The 22,545-nt window shown below is 49.0% G+C and overlaps 1 protein-coding gene across 3 annotated transcripts in view; it reads right to left on the minus strand.

The window, feature by feature from the left end:
• Positions 1-462: 462 nt before the first annotated feature.
• Positions 463-22,545, minus strand: part of VWC2L (von Willebrand factor C domain containing 2 like) — a 44,088-nt gene continuing 22,005 nt past the window's right edge. The window contains exons 3-4 of one of the 3 annotated variants that reach the window (XR_007904404.1): positions 21,091-21,389; positions 1,011-1,098 (exon numbers count right to left, since the gene is read on the minus strand). Coding sequence is in view for 2 of the 3 variants with exons in the window: in XM_051786796.1 (XP_051642756.1) it covers positions 950-1,098 (149 nt within the window). In the remaining variant the exon portion in view is untranslated. Of the gene's footprint in view, positions 1,099-21,090; positions 21,390-22,545 lie in introns of all 3 variants that reach the window. The other 2 variants (XM_051786796.1, XM_051786797.1) reach the window with 2 other exon arrangements.

Genomic DNA, 22,545 nt, shown 5'->3' on the forward strand with positions numbered 1-22,545 from the left:
GGCACCAAGGGATGGGACAACGCAGGTGGGCACACACTCAGCCCGAGAACCAGGAACAGATGGGACCCTCATCCTTCACCACAACGCCCAGCCAGGCCTCACACAGAGACCATCCAGGTGAGACGCTGCTTTCTTGGTGCCTTTCCAGCCCCTCCTGCCTGTTTGCCTGTCCTGCCCTGCCCTGCCCAAGCAGCCAGGGTGGGCTCCTGCTCCCATCAAGGTCACGGTGACTGTTTAAGTGTCTTCAACTTTATTGTCCCCACTCAGTGGAGAAAGTGTAACACAGATACAGCTTTGTGTCTTGGCTGTCTGGCCCATACCTGTGCATCTACCTCAGTCCTGCTGCAGGTTACATTCCAGTTGGGGTTTTTTTTAACACCTTGCTCCCCTTTTAATTTCTACCTCCCTCCTTAGTCCTTAGTGCCACTCCCACTTATAGACACAATAAAAATGCTCCATCCATCGCTTCACTCACAGCTGTATTGTCCCAATGATCCCAGCTTAGGAAGAGGCTTTAAAAAAAAAAAAATCACAATAGCAAAAAACCTTTAAATAAATAAATGTGAAAAACCCCACGATCCACGTCGCAGAAAGTGAGAGCGGTGAACCGATCGTCGGCTCGAAGGCATCACCAGTCCGAGGACTTGCGTGGGCCGTTCTTTTTCCTCCCCAAACCTGACCACTGCATCCCTCCCAAGCACTGGTAATTACAAAAGCAGAGGAGATACCTAGACACCAGATACACAGTGTGCAAAGCCAGAGAAGAGCAGGAGGGGGCAGAGGGAGACCCTTCCCCGCGGGTACAAATCTCTGCTTGTGCGGGACGCTCGCAGGTGTTGCTGGTGACCCTGCTGCAGTGGCGGGAGGTCGGACGCGGGGGCAGCATCGAGGCCGTTCCTTCCTCATCGTCCCCAGCGGGTTGTTTGGCGCTGGCGGGGGGTCGGTCCCACTACAGAGCCTGCTTGCCCTGGCATTCCCGCTTGGAGCACTGCGCCGGCTTCCACCAGTCCCCGTTGTGGCAGTGGCAGATATTGCAGTCGTCCACCTTCACCTCGATGCCGGCGGGAATTATCGTGGTTCCCGCAAAGCAGTTCGGACCTGCAAAAACACACGGGGGCAACAGAGATAAATACGTCTTTGGTTCGGAACGGGGTGCAGCAGCTCTGCCCCAGCCCCTGGGAGCAGTGAGGTGCTCAGCCCCCACCCCTCACTGCTCTGGCCACAGCACTGCCGAAATCCCAGCAATGCTCCTTCCAGCTGCTCAGTGCCGAGCCTTTGCCCCACACCCATCACTTGTCTCACTTTTTTGGATGCCTTCAGACACTAAAGGAAAAAAAAAAAAAGGCCTCGGAACTTTCCTTCTCTGTTTCTGTACCCAACCCCTACAACAAATGGCATCGGATGCCCCATCAATGCACTCAGCTTGTTTCTACCTTAGTTGCCCTCTAATTTTTCTCCTTAATTTTGCCTGTTGGACAAGACCATGAGGACAAGCATCAGGACACAGCCCAGCCTTCGCTGCTCCAGCCTGGTGAGCTTGCACTGAGCTGCAGGGACCAGAGCCAATTCGTCCCCCACAGCAGCCGTGCTGCAACACCAGGTAACCCCAGGGACCCCCCCACCAGTTGGGGCTATTAACCATGAATGAGCTGTAGCATCAAATTAGCAAAATAATTCACCTCTCAAATAAGCTTTCTAATGAAATCTATTTTTTTTTCTCAAGGGTAATTCCTTTAATCTGCTCATTATTGTTTTGGGGGGTTTTTTTAGCTTCCTTATTACACAGTATATCAAAGCTGAGCAGCAGGTCAGCAAGAATCTTATTTCCCAGTCACAGAACAGTTGGGGTTGGAAGGGACCTTAAAGCCCTTTCCTCCCCCTTGTAAAAGCCCCACAAATACCCACTGCCAGCTGACCCCCTGCAAGCCCTCCCTTCCTCCCCTCTCCCTCCTGCATCATTCGGTGCCAGGAATTACTGTCACAGCCAGCAGCACACACACAGTTCGAGGCAGTCGCATTCACAGCACTGGGGAAGCACAAAGACATTTGACAAGTCTTGTGGCTCAAGTGCCGCTCTGAAATGTCACCCCTCGGCTGCCACCGGTTCTAATTGTGCCTCCAGTGCACGAGGTGCATTCCAAAGATGAGAGTGTGTACAGACATGAAATGATGGGCAAGTTCTTGCTTAAGTCTTGGGCTTAAGGCTGTTTGAAAGGGTCTCTATGTGGCTGGAGACGGGCTGAGCTGTAACCAACCCAGTGCTGGGGTCTCATGTTTAACAAGTCTCAGAGATGAATTCACTTCATTTATTAGTGCCCTCACTTTATTTATTAAGATGCTCCTCAGGACCCTTTGTTCAACAGGCCACCAGTTTGACAGGGCTGGGCTTAACCAGACCATTCAGGGTGCCTGAGTGTTATTTGTGTTTAAGCAACCTCCTGATGTTATTAAAGGCTTCTTCAAATGCAGATCAGTTCCTACTGCAACATTTCACATCCATCTTCAGGAAGCCACAACAGAAGGGCTTGGAGAAAGACACCTCTGATGGCTCCTGAACCAGAATCTGGGGTGACAGGGTGTTCCCCAGGCCTGCTGGGGAACATGGGTCCTGCATGGGTCCTCCATGGCAGGGCCTGGGAAGGCAGGCTGTGGCACTGGGAAGGTCCATGTGCTCCATGATGCCTCCTCCTTAGCCTAGCCAGCACATGAATCCATCAGGATGCCAGGAAGAAGCAGGCTTTTGCTCCGGACACAGATCCAACTCCACATGTTGATCCAGGGTTCAGGTGACACAGCTCTGCTGGCAGTGGAGGAGCAGTGCTCTGGAGTGGGGGTGTTTTAAGTCTGCTTGAGCTGGGCTTTGCCTGGACAAGCTCCAAAGGGCCCCTCCAACTTCAGTCATTCCACACTGCAAAGAACTTCAAAGCCAGGAGTTACCAGCCAAGGACACACAGTGACACAGAACAGCCCAACTCTACCTGTGCGCACATGGGATCTGTGTTTTCCTTTGCAGGCCTGTGGTTATAAAAGTCATGGCCCATTCTGGTCAGGAGCTGAAGATCTCCCAAGCCAACATCTCTCCTGAAGACACGGTCCTGGTTGGAAAGGCTGTAATCCCAACTGTGGTATGTTTCTGGCAACCCACTGAGGTTGTCATACTTTCCCACAGCTTTTGGGTCCCTGTGCTCTCCATCTCAGATTTAATTCTCTGCCTCCTGGAGCCCAGTGGGAGGTGGTGTGTTGTGGCTCCCAGCAGGGGCCAGGTTGGCTCATTTGCTGCCATTAAATGTCCAGGGTTCAAACACAATGAAAATGCCAATATTGTATCCAGCTGCACTTGAAGATGAAATAAGTACCTGTCCCTCTCTAATGGGATGCTCTGAGTGCCTGCCAGTGTCAGGGATGCCCAGCATGGGCAGCCTCCATGCAACAGCCTGCTCTGAGCAAAAAAATACCCCTTTTCATTGTAATTTAAACAAAAGGCTTCCTCTGGAGATGAGGGTGGCAAGGAAAGGGGAAGATTATTTTCTCTCTTGTTGCCCTGTGGCTGCCTGTTAATCACCTCATTTGAGAAGCCAGTGCTGCCTGGACACCCACACCTATCTACAGACACAGCCTTCTCCAGATTTATAGCAGGGCCAGCCTGTTTCCATCGCTGGGAACAGGAGGGAGGCCGGCAGTGACAGGAACAAGCAGGTTTGCTCACTCTCAGGAGAGCCAACTTTGCCTCCCAGCCAGGCTCTGGGGACCCCTCACCCCTCCCATGGGGTTTTGGCTGCATCCCTGCACCAATTCAGTGCAGGTCACTCAGCCAAGGGTGATCCAAGTGGGACTGGCTGATGGGGTGCTGCCAGCTGGGCAAAAGCCTATTTTTCCTTGCATCCTGCTCATCTGCCCATTCATTCCATGGATGCTCCATCATGGCCACAGCTGCCCTTCCTCCTACCAGCAGCCCCAGGTCTCTTCTCCCTCTTGAGCTTCCCCAGGGAGGCCATGTGGGAAAAAAGGAATCACCAAACCCCTGTCATTAGGATCCCTATCCCAGGATAGGGAGGAGCAGAAAGCGGACACGGTGATGGAAAGAGGAGATGGATGAGGGGGAGGTACTAAAAGCATCACCTGTGCCTGTGAGGTCCCTTATTCTGGGATCACTTATCCTGGTGACAGCAGCACAGGGACTCTCTGCCCTGGCCAAGGACAGAGGGCAGCTCTGTAAATTAGTAATTAAACACTAGTAATCTGCCCTGCTGATCTCTGGCATCTAAGGAGCAGGGAAGGACCTGGCAAGCACCTCTGTGTCTAAGAGAAAATCCTTGGGATTCTGCTGCCACCCCCCCCCCAAGAGGGGCTGGGCAAGGGAAAGAGGGAAAATTACAGCTATCTTGGATAAGTCCTAGGGACTGAAGGCTGGGAGGAACACTGGGGGTTGGCCTTGTTGAAGCAGCACCCATCATCTCTGGGCTGGCCAGGATCACCTCGGCACACCTAAGGAAGAAGCTGTACTCAGAGGCTGAAGTGAGGGAAAAACCATAGCAATTGGGCTTGTTTTCCTTTTTGTTGGCTTTTAGCAAAATGGATGAAAACCTGGCTAGGGGCTCTACAGACATTGCCCTCCTATGGATGTCTTCCTGCCATTTTGGGACAGCCTCTCTCCTGTCAGACCTTGATACTTGTAATTTAGGCCAATACTGCCACTGCTCTGGACTGTTTTTTTCCCCAGCACTCTCTCAAAACACTCCCCCCCCTCTGCTTTGCCAGAGTGAAAAGGTTTCTTTTGCACACCACAGCGAGCTGGGTGGAGATTTTTTGCACCCTCTCCCCCACTCTACTATCCCTATCCCTACAGAAACACAAGTTTCTAACAGGAGGCAAAATCTCCACACTCCATTTGTGACAATTCAAATTAAATTCCCACTGCCTGAAATCCAATTTTCCAGCACAACCACTATCAGCCAGCCCCTCCCTGCCTTTTTTTTCCCCCCCATTGAAACTTCTCACACCTTCACACTGGAGCAGCGGGCCCTGTTTGCCCACACTGGGATGCAGCAGCATCACACCCGTGGCAGAGGCACAGGAGAGAGGCTCTTGGAGAGACACTGCACAGCTGAGACTTAGGTGCAAGTATGCCCCAACTAAGTGGCATTTTCTGGGCCATGGCACAAGTCACCAGGGAGTTTTCTGGTTTATACAGCTGGGAGCTCTTGGTGGAGAGAATATCCAGCACCTGGGGATCTGTGTGGCTTTGCCATGTGCAGCCCCTAAAGCCACAACCAGAGCCCACAGCAAGAAACAAAGTCCTTTCTTTGCTCTGCAAGAGCTCAACAGACTCCCCTAAATTCTTTAATATCCTTTTCCCCTCCCAATATTTCAAAAGCTCAGAGCCCCAGCCCAGTGCTGCTCAGGACTGTCCTGAGCTTTTCCCACTGTGGCTGCTTGGAGGAACAGGATGAGACCAAGGTCTGCCAAATCCATGCCAAAAAAAAAAAACCACAAAGGATGAGACAGATCAGCAACATGTTGGGGTTTTTTTTAAATTATTATTCAAAGGAAGATGCTGCTCAGCAACATTTGACGACATGTCAAGCACATCAGGTTACTTGTGATGATAGCAGCAGGAACAAGAAGCTGCTTTGGGCAAGGGCTGTCGTCCTGCTCCTGGTAAAAGCATCTTAAACCACGACTGTGATGATAACAGGACACTAATCACCCTTTTTCCTCGCTCAGGGAGACTGATGGGAGAAGTTTGCTGCTCCCACAGACAATGTAATTGTGAGATTTGCTTTGCTTAACATAGTTAATACTCATAAAAGCCCACAGCACTCCAGGCTGTTTGCTAGAACAGCTGTGAAGATTTTTATGGAGATATATTAAGGACATTCAGATGCTGGTTTAATGGGAGAGATGTGAAAAAATCATATAGGGTTTGTTGTCTGGGGGAGTGATGGCCAATTTCACAACCATATGGCTAAGCCCAGTTACTTGGGTGATGACCCGTGCTGTGCTGCTGACCTGCACCCCTGTTGTGGAGGGGATCCAGGGGTCACACTCTCTCCAACACCAGGAGCTCATGGTGTCCTGCTGATGCCAGGGAGTTGCTTGGTGCTGAACACCAGTGCCCCCCCCAGCTCCCAGATGGGTTTTACTGAACTCAGTGTCTCTGCCTCTGGCTTTCAGCAGTTCTGAATTCAGCTTTGTGTGCACAAAGAAGCAGTAAAAGGAAATCAAATGTTAATCAAACAGCAAGCACAACTCACTTCAGGCCAACTGTGATATTCAGATTTGCCCTGGGGAGTGTCTGTCCCACACAAAGCTCATCACCTCCCCCAGAACTTCTCATGGTGCAACCTCTGATTTCAGCAGCAGTGGTAGTTTCCTCTCAGTTAAATATTTTCCAGTGATAACTCTATGTCTCCTGCCACTCTTTTGAGAGCTTCCCCATCCCTTTAGGAGATACTAAAGCTGACTCCAAGAGAATTCAGCTGATTCAGTCAATGGATAACATCAAGGAGAGAGGTGTTGATGGCTATGCTTATCTGCCTGGTTTATAGAGCTGTATTCAGCCAGCCATCCCTCAGGCTCCCACGTGGTGTGCCCCACAATTAAAATTGCAAGGGATAAGCAGAAAACAGTGGTGTATCCACAGTATCTAGGAATGGATACAACCTGAAAACATCCCCATGGATGCTCACTCAGCTCAATGACTTTGCTGTTGGAGCTTTACCACAAATGCAGTTGAACTGGGTGAGATGTTTCTAGGGAGCATGACCAAGTGTCTTCCTGGGGGAAAGTGGATTTTTCTCTCCATCTCTCCACAAAACAGGCATCTCACAGTCTTCACCATGACCACCCCACACCACAAGCCATGTGGTCTCCAGCACTGGTGTCCACTGCTCCCAGCATCACTCAGCTGAAACAACCCCTCACAAAGTGAGGATTACACCCAGAACCTGTACAAGGATGCTCATGGATCCCCAACAGGAAAAGGGGAAAACCACAGCAGAAATACAGGTGATCCCCAGGCTCTGTCACAGAGGCAAGAAATGGCTCATTGCCTGCACCTTGGGACTTCTTCCATGTCCAGGCTGAAGTCTGTGCTCAGGAGGGCAGAAAAACCAGCACCTCGTTTTTAATGACGGCCCTCATTTCTGGAGGTTAACACGGCTCCCCCCTGCTGATCCTGCAGGATCTTCTCAAATGTTCATTTAGCTCTATCACCCTATCTATGTGATCACTTCAGATTGCAAGAAAAGAGCTCAATTTGTGGCTTCAATTAATGAGTCAGGGAGGGAATAAGTCTTGTTTTCACTGCCTGGTATGGGGAATGCCAGCCCTCCTCTTCCTGGTGGAAGGAGAAAGCAGCAGGCAAAGCTGGAGGTGAGATAAAGAAATCAGATGGTGATGCTGAGCTTTGCCTTGCTGCAAATTAAACCTGACCATGCTCTGCAGGGGGAGCTGAAAACCCCACCTGAAAATAACAACCCTGGAGCTTTACTGTGTTAGAGAGAGGCCGAAGCTGAAGATCCTGGCTCAGGCTGAAGCCTGAGGTTGTACCAGAATGGGGCTGCCACGGCCATGGCACGTGGGGGGTGAGTTCACACCCGGCCATGCCCAGCTCTGATCCTGTCTGTGGCTGATCATTTCTTGGAGGTGGCAGGAGGGCAGGCAGTGCACTGTGGCTCTGCCTCCTCCCTGCTCCTGCAGGTCATGTCCATGTCCTCCAGGCCATGGCGGACACAGCTCTTTGCAGACTAAAGGACACCTATTCACCCTGCACATTCCCAACACAAACACCAGGTGAAAATACCCCCTGGCCTCCTAAATCCATCGTCACCCAACCATCCAACCTGCAATAAATGCCCCCAATTTCACTCTGTTCTCTAAAATGTTGCAAAATGAGGTCCTTTTAGTTTTTTTACCTGTGGCAAATCCCACTGAGTCTGGCTAAAAGCTCCTGGAGTCTCCTGGTGGTACCTTCTAGACACCCAGAAGCTTTCAATCCTGTGGACCGTTGCCCCAAAGAATTAATCTCCTCTGAAGCTTATCTGCAGCTCTTTTCCATCATTCCTGCATATTTCACTGCTCACAAGATGATGCTAACAGCTCTTCTCGAGTACTGCCTATTTACAGGAGAGATTTTTCCAGCCGTAATTCACATTACTGGGTGCCTGAAGATGCCTAAAAGTTATTTAATCTCTGCATTAAATATATATATGTATATCTGCAGTGTCCTTGTCCAAATTGTTTCCAAGTTGCTCACTCTAAGCAAGCCCTACATCATTAGAAGGAATGCATTAAAAAAGGCCAGAGGGAGGTGAAAAGCTCAGTTCAGGGCAAAGGGAGCATTCCACTGATTTAGCCAGCGATGCAGCCAGCACAACAAAGATTAAACATTCCAGCAGCTCCCAACCAGTCCAGTGGGACAGGGATCTCCTGGTGGCCCCACATCCCCTCCTGGTCCTCCCTGTGCAGAAATGTTCACATCTTCCAGGTTTTGCTCAGACAATCCCAAGCATCCACTGCCTTGGAGTCTAATGAATGCAGGGGACCCACTGGAGCTCCCTAAATTATGGCCTGGCACCCAGTGACACAGACTGATTTAATCCTCACTGCTCTGCACCACAGTCAGAAAATTACTGATGGCTTGTTATCCGTCTTAATCAGGAGCAGCAAACAAATGAGGGACAGGGAGACATCCAGAAGGGAATACACCACATTACTCCTCCTTATTGATAGCACAGTTACTTAATTTGATGTGGAGACATAACTTCAGGCATCACTAACTACTGGAGCAGGAATGTTTTGGCGCAGGGAAGATCTATGGGTGCAATTTAAAGGCAGTCTGTCGGGGAGCAGTGACGTCCACCAGCACCGATACACATCTGAGCTGTGTGGACAGGCTGGAGGCCATCACTCACCCAGGGAACAAAGAGCAGCCCTTCCACAGCTCCAAAGCACCAGCTGGAAATTACAGCCCTGCTGCACTCTTCATCCCCTGGGCTTGTGGGATGAGCAGGACAACAGGACCAAGCCCAAGGCTGAGCACAGAATCACAGAATGGTTTGGGTTGGAAGGGACCTTAAAGCTCATCTCCTTCTGCTTCCCCGCCGTGGGCAGGGACACCTTCCACTAGCCCAGGTTGCTCCAAGCCCCGTCCAACCTGGCCTGGGACACTTCTGCAGACTTGAACTGGACCCACTGCCACCAAAGCCACAGAGGAGCCAATGCAGGACCAGCTCCCAGACAGCAGCAAAACAACTCCCAAGGCTCCAGACCCAGCTGTAAATAAAGGGCTTTCCCTGCTTCTTGTAATATAAAATGCAGGTTGGCATTTGCAAGGTCTCTTATGGGATTTGCACACCAAATTCCTCTTCATTTTAAAAGGATCTGTGTGTGCAAATACCTTGATCAGCATGGAAAAGTTTAGCTCATGGTAAAAAAACCTGCATGGGCAATGGGCTCAGCATTGCACAGGCAGGAACTGTGCCTCCAAAAGAGTTTTTTGGAATCAGATTTTTGCTGTGCACACTCAGGGCTGAAGAAGCCAGCAGTAACCATCTATTAAGGGAGAAATGCATTTCAACATTTACCTGAGCAAACACACAGGATTTAGCTCTTAAAAATTTCTTTGGAGGCAGCATAAAGCTTTGGGACAATACCATAGATTTTTTTAAAAATACAGGTAGGTTGTAATTGTGGGCAATGAAAGCTACTCTGAGGTCATTGTAACCTCTCAGGTAAGTAATAGCCTTTTAAAAAGTTGTCTAAGTAGATATTTCCCGAAATGAACTCCAACTGTGCTGAAGGTACATTAATTTTTTTAATGGTTCAAACACAGCAAATAAGGTGAGCTGGGTTGGTTTGTTTTCTTTTGGGGGGGGGAAGCTTGTATCAGATTAATCTAAAAGAAATCAATTAATAAAACTACCACTAAGCTACTGCATCATCAAACAATGTTACCAGTAGAATCAACAGCCAAAGGGAAGAAAGGCTGGACCTCCCAGAGACTAAACCTTAGAGTGAAGAGAATGTATTTTATGTATATAAAACGTGCTGTTGTGGCTCTGCTGCCTTCACCTCACCAGCTCCCCAGAGCAGCCATGGAACAACAAGGCTTGGTCCATGGCACAGGCTCAGTCCAGGTGACTGTGCCCTCAGAGCCAGGATTTCCCCAGTCACCCCAGAAAGGAATTGGGATGCGGAGCAGAAACTTGGCTGGGGACCTGTCTGGATGTTTGTCCTGCCCACTGCAGCAGTTTTGGGGCAGCTTCCAAGGCAATGTCAGGGAGCAGCAGCTCCAGCAACAGCCACAGGTCTCTGTCCATGCAGCTGTGGGAGGAAACCCTTATCTAGGGAAGCAAATACCAAAATAGCCCCTGGCTGCCAAAGTGCAGGTCTTTGCCTGGGCATCTCCATTCAAAGGCGAAGGTTAACAACAAAAGAATAACAACCAGGACTTTTTCTCTGGGTCTTTTGAGCTTTTAGCCAACTTATTCGCCTCTTGGTTGAGCTCCATGTGAAAATATAATGATTTTTATGGGCCATTTTAACATTTTTATGTCTTTTTTTCTTCAGAAAAAAAATCCCACATTTGGTGTAAGAATTAAAACAGTATTTCATGCTTAACTGCAATCACAGATGATGTATGGAAGAGAGAGCTGGCTGCACATCAACTCATATAAAGCCAGAATTGAATCTAACTTGGTCACTACAGCTGTGCATGATGTTTTATGGAGTGGGGTTTTTTTTCAGATCAGTCATAAATGAAGTGGAAATTGTGACCGTGCTCGTTTTGTGTAAAACAGGAGGAAAAAAATGTGTGGGAGAACCAGGATTGCTACACATTTATCTGAGTTGTTCCCGTCGATGTGGAGTCCCCTGCAAACCCAGCCCAGCGCTGGATGACGAAGCTGCAGCAGCAGTGGCCTGTGCCACGAGGTAACCTCTGCACAAACCCCCTGCCCAGGGGAACAAGGGTTTCCTGAGCTGTGGGAAATCACTGATCAGGATGAACCTCCAGCTCCTGTCTGAAAAACGGCTCCGTCGCAATCCAGATCACCCTGGGATCACTGCGGGATAAATGTGACACTTTGAGGGCATCAGCATGGGCCTACTTCTGTTTTCCACCTGGGGCCAGATTTTTCTGATGAAGGTTTTGAATGTGGGGTTTGTGTTAGAAATGAGACTTCAAAGCAAAGATAAAAGTTTCCATGTAAGGAAAGAGCTGCTGTGGAAACCATTTCTTTCTACTCTCAGCTCGTGTTTGACATCTGTTGTCTTCACCACCATTCCCAGCCCCCTGGCCTCCATGATGACATGGCCATGGGGGGTAAGACCCAAGTAAAAGGTGAATTTAATAAACATGTAGATGTATAACAACTAAAAGCCTGTCAATCACCAAAGGTTCACCTTCCAGTCAAAGTATGGATCTTCTGGAGGGCATTTAACAGCCCAGTGGCATCAGCCTTTGGATTTGCCTAGTTTTCATCCCTATATATTCAGGTTGGGCTCCAGTGGCAGAGCTACCACTTTATGCAAATCCATACAAATGATTGATTACCCATAGAAAGGGAATAACCACAATGGCAAAAACACTACCCCTGGGGAATTTAATTACCTGCCTGTAGCATGGAAAACGAAAATCAGGAAAACATCTCCCCTCCAACCCCCACCCCAAGCAATTAATAAGCCTGGTGTTAGAGAGACAGGACATGGCAGTGCTGTGCCAAAATCTGCAGCTCCTGAGGAAACAGGAGGAGGGGGTGGAAGGGGCAGGGTAGGATGGATGGATGGATCTTGAGGGCACACATGGGGAGAGCAAAGCACTGCAAGGACAGGCACACCTTGGTCTGACGGACAGATGAGACAAGCAGAGCTTGGTGCTTCTGGAATAAACAGGCTCCTAAGCCCTTCTGCTGGGACCTGTCCTGATTTCTCCAGCAGCTGCAAAAGCAGCTTTAATCCCTGTTTTGTCCCCAGATTTTGCTCTTCCCATTACGTTACCTGCATTTAATGGTATCCATGGCATTTCCACGGTGCTTCCTGAGGAGAAGGCAAAGAGTGGGGTTGCGAGCAGAAATAAAATGAGCCGTGCTGGTTTTGCATGTGAATAGTTGTATTTAACGAAATCATCCAATGGAAAAGGACTGTCCTTTCCTTTGCCAGCAATTCTGGGTGTCACCACAAAAGGCATAACCACGATATACGTGGGCTTTTGTACTCCAGCAGATGCCATGTGATACTACAGTGCTGCGTGGGGACAGGACAGTTCCTCTGCACCGTGAGGCAGCAGCCAGCAGTGATGAAAAGCTGGGATGCAGGTGGCTCTGCAGCCCTCCCCCCATAACTCTCAGAAAGCTTTGTTACCCCTCATTCTGCCTCAGTCTGTTTTTATTATTTCATTACTGGATAAAACTATTATTTGCCCTCTGGTCTCAGTGGCACTATGGTACCCAAACAGCTCAGAACAGGAGCCTGTTTTCCTCACAGCATTCCAGTGGGACAGGGGAGTGCACAGGGGAAAATGAGGCATGGACACAGTGCCCTGCTTGAGGAGAATGGGCATTACTAAAAACAAACCCAGCAGACAACTATTTTTAACAAAACCTGCAGGAACATGAAAGTTTGAAGCTGCAAACTGTGTTCTCAAGTGTGATGGGAATTGGTTCAGACCTTCCTGGCAGGGGGAGGGAACTGTGGGACAGAGTGGCAAAGTGATAGACAGTGACTTCCAAATGAAATTCCCCATTTCTGAGTGCTTCCACACTCTTCAGCAACTATTCCCTGCCTTGCTTTTCCTGCATTCATTTTGTCCTTCAGGATTTTTTTTAAAGCCAGAAGGGGGATTTAGACATGAGAACAGCTACTGACCTGATACAAGCTAATGATTTTATAAAACACCTAAAAAATGCTTTACTTCAAAAGATTGATGTTTCCTATTGTATTTTTTCAATGCCAATTAATTACTTAATTCATTAGCAATGTAACACAAGAATGGTCTTTGAAAATCTGCTTTGTGTAGATGCCTTTAATTATGGATAATTAAATACTGTGGAAGGACCTGATTATACCTCTGAGCATTTTCTAATCTGGAAAATGAAACAAACTCCTGAACACATATAACACCAGCTGAGCTCAACAGCCACACGGAGTTAAAAAAAAAAAAGACGGGAAAATAAGCACCCCAAAACCAGACCACTCCAAACTCCATGACTAAAAGAGGGTGGGAATTCCTGGGGAGCACACCCTGATGGGGTTGTACCAGTCCCTGCCTGGCTGGGACACGAGCAGAAGCCCAATGTGGAGCTGCTGCAGCCAGTGAGCAAACAGGGGCCCAGGGCAGCTCAGTGTTAACACCTGCTAAAGTTGGGAACAGATTTCCAGATGGTCCTTTGTACATATGGCAGCAATAGCCAAAACTGCTAAAAAGAGCAAAGCGCTCTCCAAATGTAATCATGGTTGACCTTGGAAGATGAAAATTTGCCAGCGGCAGAAGTTACTCCATAAGTTTGGCTTTGCATTCCTTCCTCTTGCTTTTTTTTTGCCCCTTCTTCTCTTCTTTACTCCTCCACAGCGATGGCAGTGAGAAGTCAGCATCCAGAGGGCTGCAGTAACCAGGGCTGCTGTCTCAGAAAGAGTTTTAATCCCAGAAGCAAGCCAGGGAAACATTTGTTTTGAAGACAGTGTTCCAGACAGATCCCCTCCCTACCACGGCCAAGATCCAGCAGCAGGGACCAGGGAGGTTTATTTTTGGCTCGGGGGGAAGGAGGGACACTGATGTCTAAATAAAGCTGATTTGTGCTGTCACACCATGCCAGTACCTCACTGTGCCTTCCCTTTCTCCCCCAGCGTCCTACTGATACCACAGCCCATTCCTCCTGCATCCCTGCTGCCCTCTGCACCTCTGCATCAATGCAAACCTACTGATAATGGTGCCTTTAGAGCCCGGGGGCTTTTCAGTGCCAGAAGCCAGCCCACTTGCTGGCAGAGATCTGCCTTTGCTGCAGGGCAGCCCAACCCAAGTCCCTTTTGCCCCACACATAGGGCTGAGCACAGGGGTGAGAATGGGGCCATTCAGCACTATAGCACAAGTGAGCTCTCTCAAGCCAGACTAATTCTTCTGGAGTGCCCAGGCCAGGGCTGGGTAAACCTCCCATGGGTGCTTTCAAGAGCAAACAGCATCTATTTATCCCCTTTGCATCCTTCCTCTCTGGGCAGTCATGACGTGATTGCCACACCCAGTGAACTCTTGTCTTTATCTAAGATATTTCTTAGCTGGAAAATTTGGGGAAAAAAAATTAGTATGGGTCTTGTGAAACCTTAGGGGCAGGATGACAGACACTGATTGAAATGGAGACACAAAAAGGAGAACGTCACCCTTAACATGGGCTTCCTCTCTGCCTTAAAGAAGTGGAAGTAGCAACTGTGGCACGGGCATCCCTGCCCACAGCAGGAGCTTGGAATGAGATGAACTTCAAGATCCCTTCCAACCCAAACCATTCTGTGGTTCTATGATGACTTGTGGGTGCTGATGTCCAAATGTGGGGGGTTGCTCTGCCTTGGAGATCCCCTCCTGGGGTGCACAGCCAAAATTCTGCACAGCAGCAGCTGATTTCAGCTGAGAAATGCAGAAACTCTGCAACCTTTGGGTAGAATGCACGACCAGACCCTGCAGCACATTGGACAGGTTACTGGGATGTGGGGCCTGTTTGCCAGGATCCCTACCCCAGGCTGCCAGAGAGGCTCCCTCCTACTGGCAAGAGGTGATAAACTCACTGCCAGCCCCTCACCAAGAGGTTACCCCTCCCAACAGGACAGCAGGGGGGTAATGCTGAAAGACAGGGTCTAGCAGAGCCCCCAAAGACAGCAACAGCACCTTATTAAAAGGTGCTGCCACTATAAGGACATTAGAAAGTGCCACACCTGCAAGCACCAGCAAACTTTCACCTCACCAGCTGGGAAAGTCTTTGACATAATGAGCTGATGTGGGGGATTTTATTTAATTTTCCCCCCCACAGATTAGTGGAAAACAGAAAGTCAGTGGTCTGTAGCCCTGTTGCTGACCCTCAGGCCGTGACCTGCCTATTAATGACACAGTGATGGAGCACCATTGGGTTGGCCCCACCATGGAGCTGATATTCAAATACCCCCATGCAATCCCTGGTTTACTGCAGACTTCCCTGTGCCAACATCTCCTGTCCCAGAGCAGATCATACCTAGAAAGCCCAAACCTCAGTCAGCAGGACAAAACACACCCATTTCCTTTATGCACCTTGAGCATCACCTTCACATCTGACAAATTCTGTTCCAGCAAGGATTCACACACGGCTTTGGAACCCTGATGCCTCGATGGAGCTGGGAGAGCCCAGCCTGTGTGGCACAGGTTGTCCCACTTGTGTGGTGATGCCCATCAGCATCCCATGTGAGCCTGACAAGTGTGGACACTGCCACCGCTCCCAGTTAGCTGGTGAAATCCTCTTATCTCCTCCCTGGCTACAGGACAGAGGCAGCACTTTAACCCACAGATAGGAGAGGAGCTTCTTGCTTGATCACACGTGAAGCCAAGGAGGGAGGGCCCAGGCAGCGCTTCCCTGAGACAGAGCAAACAGGCAGAGGGAAGGGGCAGTGCCAACTGCAAAAACCACCAACAGGAGTAAGAAGAGTCCTGGTTTCTTGCTGGGGGCTTGTAATTCCTTCTTTGGAGGCCATTCCCCTTCCATCAGCACTCCTTGAGCCTTTAGATCCACAGATACAAGTTGGGCTAAATCTGTAAGAAGAGTAATCACCTTTATTTCATGGGCTGACCCAGCTGGGAAACCCAAACGACCATTTGGAGAGAGGTGTCAAATCCGTGTGAAACTCTTCAAGAAGGGGCTTATACGGGCACAGGAACTGCCCCTGGTTCTTTTCTGCATGTAAAAACTTCATTGTTGAGCTGTTCGGACAAATGGGAGAGGGGGACAAATCCTCGGCAGCTGCCAAAGCAGGATGTCTCCCTGGGAGCACGGCAGCCAGGCCAGTTTACACCAGCATCAGGAACTGGATCACAGTGTATTTGCTCTCTAGGGGGACACGAATTTAGCCAAGAGAAAAACGTGGGTTTGTGTGCAAAACATAGCACATATACCTAATTGTTACTACCGTAGGCAGGTTTTCATTTCTAATCACAGTTTTCCAAGTCCTTAATAATTACAGTTTGACGTTCCCTGTAATACATTTCATTTTTGTCTGACACAGCTTGAAAAGTCACCAGAAATTCCCTCTCGCCGCTTTCCTTGTAGCACCGCGAGGGTACCCGAGCCTTGGGCGCACCAATCGAAGCAGAGCAGCAGAACCCATCCATCCCGGCTGGCAGCACGGCCCCGGTGGGTGACCCGGGGGCAGCGGTGCCGCGGGGAAGGGCCCCGCCCGCGCACACCGGGGATGACGCATGGGATGCTGCCGCGGCCCCGCTCCCGTGAATAATCCTCCCGCAGAAGGAGCCCCTCGGACGTCAGCGCCGGCTGCGATGAGTCAGAGATCAGAGAGCGAGGCTTTTCTGGAAAGAACACCCAGCGGGGGCACGGCCCTCACCGAACCAGCGCCCTTCACTCGCACACCGACGCGGCGGGCTCGGCAAGAGCCGTGTCGGCGGCAGCGCGTCCCCCGGCCGAGGGTCGCTCCGGGGTCTGCAGCCCTGCCCGGGCGCCGAGAGAGCTGACGGCACCAAAACGCGCCGCTGTTTCGGCTCACAAGCCAGAAACCACTCAAAGGCACTGACCTGAGCTAATGAGACTCCGCGATACCAATGCAATATGGAACGAGGGCTCTTCCACCCACGCCTCCTGAAATTTCTCATGCATTTCAATGAGGCCAGAAAGCACAATTCCAGGTGCTGTTCTGCAAACAGCAAAGCCTGCAAGGTGCCAAGGGTTTCCAAAAAGCACTGGCTGCTGACAGCCTTCTCCTGCCAGGTGTGGAAAGAAATGGTGGTCCTAAGGGCACCTAACCCCAGAGGAGTATTTTAATCCCACAGAATGGTTTGGGTTGGTAGAGACCTTAAAGATCATCTCGTTCCACCCCCTGCCATGGGCAGGGACACCTTCCACTAGCCCAGGTTGCTCCAAGCCCTGTCCAACCTGGCCCTGGACACTTCCAGGGATGGGGCAGCCACAGCTTCTCCAGGCACCTGTGCCAGGGCCTCCCCATCCTCACAGGGAAGAATTGTTTTCAAACATCTAATCAAAACCTACTCCATCAGTTTGCAGCCACTGCCCCTTGTCCAGTCACAACAGGCTCTTGTAAAACGTCCCTCTCCATCTTTCTTGCAGGCTCCCTTCAATCTTGGACCTGGCTACTTACTCAGGCAAGGGGAAAAGCTGAGTGGGAAGGATGTTTCCCATCACAGTCAAACCTATTTCTCCTATTCCTCTCCCACTCAAATAGGGAGGGAAAGACAAAGGCACAAACACCTTTAGCTTCTAGTAAAAATCAGAGCAGACTGTCTGAAATAATTCATAAGGCAAAAAGCCCCTTCGTTTCTGTCTTCCCTGTTTGAAATGTTCCAAATTATCAAATAAAGATCCACATCTAAAAAACCATGTCACCCCCTCTCCACCCTTCAGATTTGAGTCAGTTCTTTCTGAAAGCATTAAATGGGGCATCTGATCACTTCAAGGTTTTTCCCTGACCCTTTTCAACATACAAACAGAGAGTTTGCTATAATTGGCCTTTTTCCCAGGGAGGTTTCGGTGAGTCAGCATTTTCTGACCAACATATTCCCATTTTCTTCAAATGCTCTCAAGCGACTGCAGTGAAAAGAGTCTGAGCTTTGAAAGGTTGGGAACTTTGTGTGCTCATCTTCACACAGACCCACTCCTCTCAACAGACCCCTGTGCAGGACATCAGCGCTTCTTTTTTTGGTACATTGACTCCTGCCCCATTTATTCTAACAAACTGCTTCCCTACCAGCACTACTGGGCATGAAACTTTTGTAACTGGGTCAAAAACATGGCTTAGTTGATGTGAAATGAGTTACACCAGTTTGCATCAATTGTGGGACTGGTCCATATCTATTTTTTTTTCTTAAAACTGCTCACTGAATTCCTTGTTGCAATTCGGATTTCAGAAATGGAATATGGACATTCTGGAGTCCACCTCCCATTACAAAGTGCTGACACTCCCTGGACTGTCACCCGTGTGTGACTTCTCTGCCCAGCCCTCTTTCACTGAGCTGCATCAACACGGCCAGAGGCACAAGGAACTGACCCACACCGACCCAGCCAGCCAAAGCAAAGAAAGCATCATCCTCTCCTCTTTCCCACTGGGCTTTCACTGGCTCATAACCAAGCCTAAGCTCTTCAGTCTTGGGCAGTAAGGCAGATCCCACTGCAACCAGCCAAACCTGTGCTGCAGGAATGGAGGCACAAGAAGCCTCATGCTGCAGGAGTGATGCCCTGGTGCTGTGCCCGCAGACCTGCACGGAGAGCTGGAAGCACCCCTGGACAGAGCACACAGACAGCTCACTGAGAGGGAGAGGGGTGGGCCAAGGGGGTGGAAGGAAATGGATGCTGATGTCTGTGGGCACAAGAGCATCTCTGGACAACAGGAACTGGCAATTATCTGATGGCAGAGTTGGAACTGCCTCCCACATCCTTCTGCAGCAGCACAGCTCTGCCACTGTCACACAGCAGCCCCGCTGCCACCGACACAACGTCCTTGCACCCTCACCAGAACGTGCTGTACCAAAGTGTGGGGCCCTCTGGCAAATGGTCCCACCAAGCCTGCACTCCTGTTCCTTCTGCCCAGCTGATGCACTGCATCAGTAAATCAGAGGCAGAGATAAAGAAGAACACACCTTAAAAACACTTCTTAGTCTCTCCACCCAAACTGATGGGTGACTGGCAAGGCTGGGATGTGCAGACATGCAGTAATACCCCCAGCAGGAGAACACTGCACTGCTTTCCTTCTCAGAGGGGCATAGGTGTAGGAGAGACAGAAGGCTGCAGCTGAAATGCAGGACCCTACCAAAGGAGAGAGGATGGACATGTAGTAAAGGTGGAGGGAAGGAAAGGAAACAGGAGGAGAAAACTTCCATGTGCTTTTCTTACGTCAAAGTGTTCTCAGACTTGCTTAGCTCTAATCTTTAATTCATATTTTCATTACAGTCTCTTTGCTCTGTAAAGTCTGCATTTCGTGTAAAAGGAGCAGCTCAAACATCAATTATTTGACATAAGTCAACCCCTTGGTAAAGTCCTCTACTCTACATATATGTAGGCTCCAATAAAAGAAGCATTAAACATTCATCAAATTAGAAATACATGAAGACAGAGTCTGCTACTCTTCTCATACAGATATGCTTAGCAATCCCAACCTTCCAGAGCAGCAAAAGCAAACCCATCTCTAATTCTTTTAGAAACCCTGACCATGCAGAACACCCCAGCCTCCTGCAATGTGCCCCTGAGTAACCCAGGCATATCAGCAGGTCAGATCCTCAGCTGGAATAAATCAGAGTAAAACAGAGACATTACACCAAAGGACACAGACTTGGGATTCGGCTTTAGGTTTCTCTTGCAGCAAAATGGTTTACAGCAATGTAATTGGGTAATAATGTCATTTTTGGTCTTTTAAGTCACACCAAGAATCTGATCAGGCAACACCACACCTGAACAGCAACACCACGCCTGCTTTCATTTCAATACTGCTTTGGCTGCTTGTGTTCTGCAAAGGGAACTTGGCCTCCCAATCTGAATCTAGGAACTTCCTCCCCACAAAAAAAAAAACAAACCTACCCCCCTACTCTCTATAACACCTACCCCCATACTATCATGATGATAGTGAATCTTGAACTACCACTGCTATAGGTTGGTGCACACAAATTTCAGCAACATTTTCCCAAGGGGAAACAATCACTGACGAGCAGAAGCTTCCTCACAAATATTTCTGAGTTTAAAGAGCAATGCAGACCATGTAACGCGTTTCCACATCTCTGAGAGCTGTGTCCACTAAAAGACAGCTTTGGAGCCAGTCCCATCTGACAAATGGCTCCTCATAATCCTCCCCAGCCCTTCTCCTTAGGGTGCATTTTGAACTCTGCTGCGGTGGAAGCACGGAAGCACAGTTAGGACTTGGGGTACAAACTGAGGATAGCAGCTTTCAGCTCCTGCCTGGCCTTTGGCTGTCAGGCAGAGCCTTTTCCTGCCGTGTTTAATTTGTGAATTATCCTTTTCTTGCTTGCTGGGCACAGGAAGAGACCACAAAGGCTCGGGCAGCATCAGGTGACCCGTGAGCGTGCGGGTGAACACGTCGGGTCGCAGGGGCTGCTGTCCCGCTGGCTCCCGCGGCAGCTCCCTTTGAATGGAGCTTTTCCCAGCAGCATCCCTGTCACTCTGGCACTGCACAGTCCAGCAGCTCCTGCTTTGTGTGAGCACTGAGCTGTGTGATAGAGTTAATCACATTAAGCGCTGCTCAGTTCATGGCTTTTTTGTTCTCTAAAGGCTCTTCCTCTCTCTTGCCTCTTTTAGTCTCACTTTCTTTGAAACTTCAGGAGGTGGCAGCTCCAACTCAGCCCTCCCTGATGCTATCCAGCACCAGGATGGCTAATTTTGGAAGGTTTAACCTCTGTGTACCTTTCCAAAGCTTTTCACTGTTATCAGATGCCTCTTCCAACAGCTGTGCCCACAGGGAGCAGGGCAGTCTTGAGTCAGCAGGGCACTTCAGCATCTGGATAATCCAACTCCTGGAGATTCCCAAAAGCGATGGAGGGTCTGGCTCTTCACAGGTGCTTACATGTCGAATTTGCACCAGCAAGTCTGGCACCTACACGCCTTTAACCACTGGGCCCAAAGTGATGGGGATGAACGGGTTCCACTGAAAGGCAATTTCGGGGAAATGACTTCTCTCAAACTGCAGTATTCTGTCAGGCTGGTGTCTGCCTGGCCCAAATACACTGCTTTGTTTTCAGTCTAGATCTTCTACCAGCTTTTAAATCAATCCTTTCTTTCTCTGTTGGTAATCAAATCACTGTACTTGAGCTAACAGGGCACCACAGTTCCCATCCCTGCTGGTAATACCAAAGAACATGAGCCGGTCCTTCCTGTGCCCCCTCAGCCTGACCTGTCAGTGAGGTGGTGGCCGTGGGGTGACCGAGTGCCCACAAGGCTGGCTGGTGACTGGGTGCCATCAGTGCTTCATCCACCAGGAATGAAGGGTGCTGTGGCTACACTACACTACTGCCTTCAGCCTCCGGGCCCCAGGAGAGGACGGTGGAGTCCAGCACAGTCCGGCGTGGGGAACACGTCTTCTCTTGGATGGTCACAATCAACTTGCATCTGCACAACCAATCAGCAAATTGCATAGACTTTGACTGAAGGGGGGTTAAGTGCAACCTTAAAATCTGGCCATTTCAGGAATTTCTGAAATAAATTAGAAGAGGAATTTTATTTAGTTGTTGGTTTGTTTTTTTTTCCTAAAGGAATCTGCCCATGGCTCCAAATCACTGTTTTCCATAAAGTAAATGAATATGAAGTCTTCTCTCATCCTCTTGCCACATTTTCGGTGTCACCTTTATCCTCCAACAGTTGTATAAAATCAAATGGCAGACAAAACATCCTCTCCCCAAATCCTTCCTTTTTTTTTCCCCTCAAACTTTTAGTAATTTTTTTCCCACATTTTCTTGATTTTTTTTTGTCACTGATCAGGTTAGAAGCAGAAGCTTTCCAAAACAATGACCTGGAGCTTCAGCGATCCACATCTTGCAGATAAATAACAAGCTATATTTATGCAATAAAGCACAAGTAGTTTAATATCCATGCACTGGATTATTTGATATTAAAATCTTGGCACTTTTCAAGATAGCTGATAATTTGGAACAACAGAGACCATGGTGGGGAAGTTCTTTTTGTCAATAGTGGTTAACGACATGCACTGTTAATCCATTACCTTCACCTAAAAGGATTTTACATTTAGCCTTTTGTCCTCCCATATCCTTGAAGCCTCGAGGGTCTGACCCTGGGTGTTAAATGAGATGTGCAAAATTCCCTTAGGGACGTGTGGAAAATGTATTTGTTCGCTAAAGGAAAGGTTCCCTCGGCTTCCATGGGCTGGGAAAATCCTTAGGGGTTTCCTGAGCAAGATGTGCTGTGTTACAGCAGGATCAGGCTGGGGTGCAGAATGCTTATTTCAAATTAACTTCAACAGAGAAATAATGAGCAGCAAGTTTATATTCTCAGTGAATCAAGAGGGAAGCTTAGGTAAAATGTGGGTTTATATGCACGGAAATAAATTATTATTTACTCACTTTTGTGCTCATGCCCTCAAATATGGAGACATTTGTAGGGAATTATTAATATTTATAGCATATTATAATAAATACCCACAAGAGCTTTGCCTGAAGACATGCTATTTTACCAGTGTAAAATCTGTTGAAGGTCAAAGGGATCTTTTATTTGTACGTGGAGGGCAGAATCAGCCTCTTTACTTGGAAATCTGTATCAACTGTGATAATTTAAAACTTTAATTAAAGACCCAGTGACAGATTATCTACAAAACGTCTTCCTGCTGCCCAGTATT

The sequence above is a fragment of the Manacus candei genome, unplaced genomic scaffold (assembly GCF_025592945.1).
Source record: "Manacus candei isolate 608988 ecotype Guabito, Panama unplaced genomic scaffold, ASM2559294v1 h1tg000023l, whole genome shotgun sequence".
NCBI lineage: Eukaryota > Metazoa > Chordata > Aves > Passeriformes > Pipridae > Manacus > Manacus candei.